This window comes from Aphelocoma coerulescens, chromosome 12, assembly GCF_041296385.1.
Source record: "Aphelocoma coerulescens isolate FSJ_1873_10779 chromosome 12, UR_Acoe_1.0, whole genome shotgun sequence".
NCBI classification, from domain to species: domain Eukaryota; kingdom Metazoa; phylum Chordata; class Aves; order Passeriformes; family Corvidae; genus Aphelocoma; species Aphelocoma coerulescens.
In genome coordinates, this window is record NC_091026.1 from 6,412,712 (window position 1) to 6,422,690 (window position 9,979).

At 53.0% G+C, this 9,979-nt stretch overlaps 1 protein-coding gene across 1 annotated transcript; it reads right to left on the minus strand.

The window, feature by feature from the left end:
- Positions 1–1,217: 1,217 nt before the first annotated feature.
- Positions 1,218–9,474, minus strand: DUSP7 (dual specificity phosphatase 7). Its single transcript, XM_069027654.1, has 3 exons — positions 8,846–9,474; positions 6,118–6,546; positions 1,218–3,605 (listed from the first exon to the last, which is right to left on the minus strand). The coding sequence occupies exons 1-3, from the start codon at positions 9,255–9,257 to the stop codon at positions 3,298–3,300; spliced, it is 1,149 nt and encodes a 382-aa protein (XP_068883755.1). The 5' UTR covers positions 9,258–9,474; the 3' UTR covers positions 1,218–3,297.
- Positions 9,475–9,979: the final 505 nt, after the last annotated feature.

Below are 9,979 nucleotides of genomic sequence, written 5' to 3' on the forward strand. Positions count from 1 at the left end.
GCTACCACACAAATGTGCTTACAATGCTAACTGCTTATATCCTGCTCCACACCTTAGCAGAAAATCCTAAGAGGAAACTAGATGGAAGCAAATATAGCCATACCCCCAACAAGCTGTTCTGCACTCCTTCAGTGCACAGCCAGCCTCCAGCACAGTTTCCTATCTTCCTCAAGAGCTACTCTACCATGTAATTACAGGGGAAAACCTAACGGTCTTCTTTTCCCTGCATACCAGGTAGATTTTCGTTTGTTTAGCCACAAACAAGCCTCTAAATCAATATATAGATTCCCATCATGGAGTCCAGGAGTAAACAAACTCATGCACACGCTCCCTTGGCTCCTGCTTCAGCCTCTATCTCTCCCCTCTGCACCCACCAGCCTGAGCTGCTTCTAGAATAAAACTGTCTTTGGTGCTCAGACCCTAGGATTAGAAAAAGATGACACATACACTTACTCTGAGGATCTGAACAATTGAACAGTCATTTAATTTCTTGCCATTCAGGTTAAAACAAGGAATGCTTGGCGGAACCCACTCCTGCTCAGTCCTGCCCAGCTACAAGCAGAGTCGTGGGGAGCCACAGCTCCCTTAGCTAGGCTACACTTAGATGTTTAGAGCCACCTTTCACCCTAAAGCATCCTCATCAGCCCCTCCAGATTTCCCACAAACCATCCAGGGAGCACAGAGATGACACAGCACAGCCCAAGCGCAACACACACCACACCCCCTTCCCCCAGGGATGCAGGAGGGGGCTCCTGCTCTCTGGGGACCCTGGGAGAACTCATCAGGTGGCTGCCCACAAGCCCCTGACTTCTTGCTTTCCGACCAAAATAAAGCCTGCTAACACAACAGTTGTGGGCAAGGCCTTGCCATGCCTTTGTAGGCCGTGCTTAAGCAGCGAACAAAAGTGTCTTTCGTTTATCTATTTATTTTTGGCACAGAGGAACGGCTGGGGTCAAAGCCAGCCCCATTCTCAAGCTGTTCTTTGTTCACCAGTTTATCCAATACCCCCGATCCCTCTCCTTGCCCTCCCACCTCCCCCTCTCCATTTTACCACAGGTCTTAAAAATTAAGCTGTGCATGAAACCAAACACCACACTTGAACACGGCCCAGCAAATGCTCTCCATGGTCACAGAAGGATCCTAATTGACCATAAAAAATGGATAAGAGCAGTGTGCCCTTATATGGGCAGAGGCTAGACAAGCATCTGACACAAACATCGTTTTTAAAGAAAAAATAATATTTATTTGCAATATAAACAAAGTCCCAATATTGGATCAGTATATATAGGGTCACTAATTTTCCTTCATAACTCAGAAAGCAGAACCATTCCTCACTAACAAGCTCTCATTTGTACTAATCAGAAGATGCATCTTATTTTTTTCCTTTAAAGAATAAAGACCACTAACAGCACAGGAAGCCTTTACAAACCAGCTTAGCTGTAATGCAATACAGATGCACTGTCAAAAAATCCCTGAAAAAATAAATTCCTCCATGAGGTAAGATGCAATTAGGATATTCTCAATTTTCTCACTCACAAACGTACGCCCACTCTCCCTTCCAATGACCCACGATCCCAACATTGTGGCAAACAAAACCCAACAAACAAACAAAAAACAACCAGAAAACAAGAAACAGAAGCTCATTCCAACATTCTGATAACATCTTTAACAAAAACAACAGTTTCAGGATGTGACAGCGTCAAACATTCCTCCAGATGGAGATTTTTTTTTTATTATTTTTTCTTTTTCTTGAAAAAAGTACAAAAAACTGGATATTTAGAAAAAAATCCGTGGCTTTTTTTTTTTTTTTCAGTTACATGAGAGTTAAAGTGGACAGGGAGGGGGGAGAAAGGAGGGACTACATTGCAGCCAATAAAGAAATCTCCAAATCCGTTCTGCCCTCCTCCCAGAAATTATTACCACTTCCTCCCCTCCCAGCCTGGTAAAAGGAGTTTGCCAAACACTAGCCAGAAATACATACAAGTCTTCTCAGAATAGAAGGCACGGCATAAAGTTATTCGAAAGAGGAAGAAAAAAAAATCAGAACCTCTGCTGAAAGCTCCAATCATCTCAGAATTTGCCAGTTAATATATATATTCATATATATATATATATATATATAAAAATTCTCTGTTACAATGCTCTCCTCATTTCCACACCTCTTCACTCCCCTCACGCGCTCCGTGCGTGACGATTGAGTCCTGTCCCGCCACACAATCCTCGCTCTGCTCCAGGCGCTCGCTGCCTTCCCCCTCCACCCCGCACACGTGGGAAAGACTCCAGTGTGCACAAGAAACGCCAGCATCGCAACTACCTTCTGGACTCGGGAAGCTGGAATGGTTTCGGGCCAGCTGGATGACGTTAAGTCAGTCAACAGGCAGCAGACAATGAAGCCGGGCTCAGACATGCTTCTACCAACTCTGGAGGCTACAAGAGTTTTACCTCTGGCAATAGCAAACTGTTTTTGGCAGGGGTGGCATTAAAAAAAAGCTTGCGGCTTAGTCACCTTGGCTGAATCAGTGCAGAGTTTGTGATTGTGAGTGCAGGAGTGGTGAAGGGGTTGCGTTCAAGCCCAACTGGCCTTCACACATAACAAAGCTTCCTACCAGATGCTAACAACAACAACAGCAGCATGTATCTCTCTCTGGAGTACCCAGTAATATGCCAGGACATACCAAGGCTTCACAAAGTGTGCAAAATGCATTTGGTCAATATAAACATTTGATTAAAAAAAATAATAAATGATCAAACAAGAAACAGAATAAAATACTGGTTTTGCAACCTCGTCTGTACAAACAGTCAAGAACTTACATACTTAAAAAGAGTTTGAACCCAAAGCTCGAGTAAGATCTACCTTTTCTTATTCTTTTTTAAATCAAAAGAAGTAAACTTGGGTTTTAAAACAGTCTTGGCCCAACACCTTTTGTTCAAGGTTTCCAAGTGCATAAATCTCCTCATTTTCCACAGCAAGCTAACCCCCGGTAGCTCTTCACACGTGTGCGTGTTCTGACAGTCCCAATGCACCCAGGAAAGCGGTTATTGCCGGTGACAGCTGCGTTCAAAACGCTGTAACATCGCCCATGTTAAATAACCCACTGTAAAAACACTACCTCTTCAAACAACTTGGATCAGGATACTAGTGAGCGGCATTAGCCTTCGTAAAGCAGCAATCAGGCACCTCTGCCCAGAGAAGCTACTCATCTCAGAGCTGCCTGGCAAGACAGATATTTTCGTAAGAGTTGAAATACTCAAGAGAAGCGATTCGATGCTCAAGTTCCCGACCAGGCAGCGTCCTCTTCATGTGGACTCCAGAGTGTTCAGCTGGAACAGGTTGTGGTTGGTGGGGGTGGTGAAGTAGAGCTGTTCACTGGGCGAGCGGTTGTCACAGGGGCTGTTGAGTCCCAGAGTCCTCTCAAAGTCCAGGAGTTGGCCCATGAAATTAAAGTTTGGGGAAATGTTGGATTTTTTCCTTTTCACAAAGTCATAGGCATCGTTCAGGGACAAGTTGAGTTTTTGCATCAAGTAGGCGACAGTGACTGTTACGGACCGGCTGATGCCAGCGAGGCAGTGAACAAGGATCCCACACTTCTTGGAACGGGCCTCATCTGAAACAAGACAAGGGGAAGGGGGAGTCTATTATTCTGCACCAAAAACGCGTGGCTTTGGAGCAGGGCCAGGTGGCAGCTGCGAGCTCCTAGCACCACGACAACTGCCAGAACTGGATCCCCTGTCCCTAGTGACACCATCCCATGTTCCTCTGACACCCACATCTCTCTCCACAAAGCTCCTGAGATATTCCCACTGCATGGCAAAGCTGTACATCCCCAGCGAGGGCAAGCATCTCACATGCTTGAGAGGTATGAATCAAGTCTAGCAATACATCCCTTGCCTCGGGAGCATCAGTACCCTCTACTCAGAGAGCTGGAGTAACGCACAGGAGGCAGATGGAGCTGGAGACAACAGCTCCAGGGAGATGCTGGTGGTTAGGCATAGCACACCCACCTCAACACCAACTAACCAGGGAAGGCTGTGCACTCAGGGCAAGGCTGCAGCCCAGCAGCACGTGAGCTACTCTCTTCTGCTTTTCTTGTCCTCCTTCCACTAGAAAGTTACATGAATGCAGCCAATGCCAATTTAAGCAGAGTCTGAAGTGCAGGAACTTCCCTTATTGTGAAATTGTTCTTTAGGATCGACAGAAATGCACTTCACTACAAACAAATGCTTGTGTTGGAGGAGACTCTCAGGATGAATGGTAGCGGGAAGCAGGAATGCAGGCTGGACCGAAAAATGGCGAGAGAACAGCGGCGAAATTTCCCCTCCCTTGCCACCGACTGAAAAGCACACACACACTTCATTGTCTCTTGCGCAGCCGGAACAGCGTGATCCCTTTATGAATTGACATCTCAGTGCTGAAAGAGGGACACGCCACTGAGAGCACTGAATGCACGCAAGTACCCAGTGCTGCTTTTACTTCTGGGCAGCCTTATTTGAAGTCAGTCATTTGACTGAGAGCTTGGTGGGGAGCAAAAAGGTGGCAGGAGAAAGAGGATCCTCGGGCAAAGCCTGAGGTAAGAGACACTCTGGCACCGTAAGTGCAGGGAAGGGCAAAGAAGATGCAGGCAAAACAAAAATCCAGACCCAAGCTGCAACAGGTTTTCTGCCCAGCCTCAAAAACCAGGCAAGAATTTCCAGTAGGGTGGGCAATCACCACCCAGTATACCCAGCCCTCCCCCCAGGCTCTCCCATTCAACATTTTTCCAGACATTTTTGCCTTTCATCTGACCTGCACAGCATTTCTTGGTGTTTGGTTTTAGAGTGAGGTAATCCTCCATTTCCTGTCATTAACTGGAAAGCACAAGCTCGGTGTTCACAGAGACATCGGCTGACTGGAGCAGACAGATCCCAAATGCCACATGTCAGCAGGGACACTGTGCCTCACCCCTGACGTTTAACACCGTGCTCATGCAGGAAGTGCAGACGGGACATCAGACAGGTCCCTGCTGCCACACTGAAGCGGCGGCTTCTGACCACAGTTGTGTTACTGGAGGGCAGAAGCTGGGGGCAAAGGAGAGCGTGTGGGAACCATGGTTTCTGACAGCTCAAGAGCAGCCAAGGATCCACCACTGCTCTGCCCCATTTCAGGCCTTACAGCACAGCAAGCGCAAGCCATGGGGTGTGAAACAGGCAACACTGAAAGGGGCTGCACAGGCTTCAGTGTACAGGTAAAGGTCCCCCTCTCCTTTACCTATACAAGTGTTTTTAATCAGACATGAAGCCATAGAACTTTTAATAGTTAACGGTGATATTACTGCCTGTGCCATTCACCCCCATAAAACAGAGCTGATTAGGCTAATGACTATCATGAGCAAACAGCACAGGTCAAGCTAGAAGTGTACATCCCTGTTCAGCCCAGCATACGCTTCCCACAGAATAAGAAGCAATTCTCAAAGTCAAGGCTGGCCTGAGAGCTCTTCCTTCCTTAACCCCACCACCACCAGCCAAAACTGTCGCAGGGACTGTCTGTAGAGCAGTTTTTCCATCCAAACTCTGCAGTGTAATTATAATCACTAACTCATTGAGTTGACACTTACCTTAGAAGTATCCATACAAGAAGTTAGTTATGCTAGGGTGACTTAAGCAGGATCCCAACTAGACTAGCAAATCCCCTTGGGAAAAGAAAACACACACACACACACACTCCCTGATTCTAACCACATTTGGGGCTAAGGAATTGCTGGCACCAGTCACACTAATGCAGCTCCCATCAACACTCATCCCCGAGCAGAGCAGTCAAAGGAGCTCCCCACTGCCTGGGTTCAGCTATTCCACACCAGTGCAAATTCCCACACAAGGGCGAGAGGCAGCAGAGCCAGTCCGACCACCTGCAGGTAACTCGGCTGAGGTGCTGCAAGAGGGCTGAATTTTGGAAAGGGAGGCTTCCCTGAACCCAGCCAGGGTGACGTGCACCAGATGTGCCACCTCACAGCATGACACCCAGCTGCTAAGCTGATGCTGTGCCCCAGAGAGGCGAGGCTGGAGACAGCAGCAGCCCTGGGAAGCGGCACACCACATTCCCAAGCGGTGAGTATGAAAGGAGATGTTCTGCCAACTACCTACCAATGAAAGCAATGGCCTCGGGAAAGAACTGCGAGAGATTCTGGCTCCAGTGATCTGAGATGGGGATCTGCTTGTACTTGAACTCTCCGTCATGCTCAAACATGTTTGGCAGGTTAGGAGTCACATTCAGGATGTATTTAATGCCATATTTGCCCAGGACGTCCAAGTTGGTTGAATCTTTGGCACAGCCCAGGTACAGGTAAGGTAGGATCTGGACCGGAAAGGCAGGCTGATTGTTAGGGATGGGGCTCCCGTCCGACTCTGTGGCACTGCTGGGTTCCCTGTCGGATTCGCCATCCGAGCAGTCGGAACTTATCCGCAGCCCTCCCAGGCCAAGGACCGATGCTGGGGGAGAGTTGCTGGGTGAGGAGCTGTCAAGGTTTGTCTCGCAGTGCTCAGAATATTCAGTCTGAAACTTGTTAAAGCCACCTGGGAAGAGGGAAAGGAGAGAGGGAAGGGGAGAGGCAGAGAGAAAAAAAAGGATTATTCTTCAGAATGGGAAATCCTTCTACCTGTGAATATATGTATGTTACTCAAAGTCTTTACCAGCAAAAAGTTGGCATCCCTTCAACTTCGCACCAAGAAAAGCATCTCCCTGCTCCCTCATCTTCCCTGGGCAGACTGATACTGAGCAAACAGGTCCCAGGAGACCAGAGAGTGGTTCTTACAAAGTTCAATATTGCTAGTGAAAAATAGGGGCCAAATCTCAACCACGAAAGAAAGAAACACTCACAAATAAAATCAATGTCAAGACACAATCTCGCCTTCTGTTAGCTTCTCCAAAATATGGGTCTGGGGCAGTTTAGGCAAGAGCTATTATGCCACTTAGACAAGTACAAAAGTATCCATGTCTGAAAAGACAGATCAAGGACAACCACCACATACTCACCCCAGGCACTAAAACCCAACGAAATAATTCATCTCCAAGCAGGAAAAAAGACCCTAAGTTTTGCCACAGAGTGATCCTCACAACTAGCAAATCACTGCAAATAGGTTTTGCAACAGAGCAGTGTCACAGGTTTGTTCTTCACCCAAACCACAGCAAGAGTGCAAAGGGATGGGACCCTTCACGTCTGCCCCTAAGTCTTTCTCTCCAGCTCTTCAGCTCAGCAGCTTGGGACGGAAGGCAGAGGCAGGGAAGCAAAAACCCCACCGATCTACCTTCTCTCCAGGCAGTATTAAAGCGGAGCTCAGCCATCGGGATCTGACACTGACAAATGGTTTAATTAGAAAGGGCTCCTGGAAACTTCGTTAGTGGGTTCGGCGGTTGTGGCGGGGTCACTGAGCAGGACAGACAGCTCCTGCCACATCCATTCATGAAAAAGGCTCGTCCTCGCCCTCCTCCTCCCCCCGCGCCGCCAGACAGCGCCGAGGAGCCATTTTGGAATTTTAATTGGAAACATTTCCCACCGAGGCTCCCGGAAAAAGGCAGAGAAAGGGGCTCAGCTCCTCCCCTGCCCATCGGGGAGAGCTTAGAACTAACTTAAAAGCCGCTCCGTCCTGCGCGGGATGAGGACGACGGGGAGAGAAGCGGGAATGCTAAGCGAAGGAGCAACGGAGCCCATGGGGAAACCCCACACCGGGATGGGATGATGGGACGGGAGACTCGCCCACGGGCAGGGATCGGAGGGTCGAGGGGGGAATGGGATCAACCCCTGTGCTGGCCCCCCACCATGTTTTCGAAGGAGGTGTGTGCCGGCTGCGCAGCCCTAGGGGCTGGTCCCCAAATACCTGCCTATCCCCCTGCCACCCCACCCCGCTACCAGGGCTTCCCCGGCTCCCCAAAAAAGGTCTATCAAGGAACAGCCGTGTTTTTTAAAGAGCCGCAAGTGGCAACTTTCTTGACCGTTCTCCCCCACACACGCTCCCCCGCTCTCCTGTTATTCCTGCCTCAAACCCGCCACCCAGCGACCGGACTGGGAGCACTGGGAGGATGGGAAAGGTCCCAGCAGCCCAGCTATGGGCTCTGCTCAACCCGCTGTGATCTTTCAAAATGGCAAAAAACACCCAAAAAACCAAAGCCCCCAAAGCACCCGCAGCCTTCACAGAGGGGCGTGTGCGGGGTGCGGGGCTCGGCTCCCCCGCAGCGCAGCTCCCCGCTCCCCATCACCCTGCCCCGGGGGAGCAGCCGAGCTGCGCCTTCCCAGACCCGCTGCACTGCCTGGCAAAGGGGAAGGAAAACCCAAGCGCTTGCTTTTTGGTTGTGGAGGGAGGTAAAATAAAAATATGGGAGGGCTCTCCTATCCCCCAGAATCCGGCCATCCCTGCCGGAGGGGCTGGAGAGGAGCCTGGCGCCGGCACGGGGAACCCTGCAAGGCTCCCTCCAGGGAGCGGAGGCGAGAGGCGCCCGGCGCTGCCCAGCCGGGGTCGGCTCGGGATGGGGCAGCGCTGGAGGGGCCGCGCCGGCGGCGGGGCTGGGGGGCTCCTCCCGCCGCTACCGGGGAGGCGACGCAGGAAGAAGCGGGGCGCTCCCGGCCGCTTCCAGCCTGCGACCATTTTGTGCGGGGGATTAAAGCAGGATGGAGACGAGGGGGAAAATATATAGAGAAAAATAAAAATAAATCAGGCAGAGAGGATGAGGGAAGGAAGCAAAGCACGCCAGCCACCTCCGTCCGGCCAGGGGATGGGCACTCCGGGATGCAGCGGCCGGCCAGGGGCTGCGCAGGGGGACACGGACATGGGCTGCGGGAGCGGGACGGGGCTGGAGAGAAGGCGAGGGGCACCTCACCTTTCAGGTAATAGGCTTTGCAGCCGTCATCGCGCAGCTTCTGGAGCAGGAGCCCCAGGACGGAGGTGGCGGCACCGCTGTCCTGCCAGTCGGCGGTGGCCTCGTCGTAGAGCAGCACGGTGTCGGCCTTGCAGCGCTTAACGAAGCGCTCCTTGTCCTCGTGGTTGGGGATGATGGAGCGGATGGGCAGGTTGCCCTTCTTGAGGCGGCGCAGCATGAGCCCGGGGATGGCCAGGTTGATGGCCGTCTCGATGTGCGAGCTCTCGAAAAGCTCGTGGGGGCGGCAGTCGAGCAGCAGCAGCGAGCGGCCGCCGCCCGACTCCAGCTCCTCCTGCAGCCACTCCGCGCTCTTGCACGGCATCGCCGCAGCCATGGGCGCCCGCGGGGAGCTCCCCCAGACCTGCGTTTTCATGGGGCTCGGCAGCGGCGGCCGCCAGCGCCCGGCCCGCCGGCCACCCACGCGGCGTCCGGACGCGGCCCCGCTCCGCTGGGTCGGTCTTGCGCTGCACCGGACGCGGCTCCGCTCGGCACGGCCGTGGGTACGCGGTGTCTGCGGCCCGGAGCGCGGCGGCCCCCGCTCTGCCCTACGCGCTGCGCCCCATCCCGGCGGCCTCAATTAAAGCGAGGCTTCGCCGGCGGCTCGGCGTGTCATGCCTCGGGAGGCGGGGCGGCGGCGGGGCCGAGCGGCTCAGCCCCGCCCGGCGCGGCGCGGAGCGGCCGGAGCGGCACCGCGCACACGCACCGGAGCGCCGGCCCCGCCCCCCGAGGGGCCCCGCCCCCGCGGCCCCGCAGCCAATGAAGCGCGGCGGAGGGAGCGGGGCAGCCCAATATGGGCAGGGGCGGGGCGGGGCGGGGGCAGAGCGCGGGAAGGGCCGCGGGAGCCGCGGGAGCCGCGGGAGCCGGGCACGCCCCGCCCCGCCCCGCCCCGCCCCGCCGGGGCTGCCCCCGGAGCCCTCCCCCGGACCCCGGCTGAAGCTTAATAGAAAGGTCAGGCAGCGAAGTGACCCGGTCCACGGGCCGGCGGGTGTGAAGGCCCGCGTGGGTTTTGAGTGGGTCGTGCCCAGCCCCGTTTGGTCTTTGACAGGAACGCACAGTTCCAAAATAAAATCGACTGAGACTCATTAAGCCTCCGCA

Excerpts from the sequence above, each read along its gene's own strand:
- DUSP7 (XM_069027654.1), bottom strand. The coding sequence starts at position 9,257 with ATGAAAACGCAGGTCTGGGGGAGCTCCCCGCGGGCGCCCATGGCTGCG. Across the intron at positions 6,547-8,845 it reads CAAAGCCTATTACCTGAAAG|GTGGCTTTAACAAGTTTCAG; the intron begins GTGAGGTGCCCC and ends CCCTCTTCCCAG. Across the intron at positions 3,606-6,117 it reads CGAGGCCATTGCTTTCATTG|ATGAGGCCCGTTCCAAGAAG; the intron begins GTAGGTAGTTGG and ends GTCTTGTTTCAG.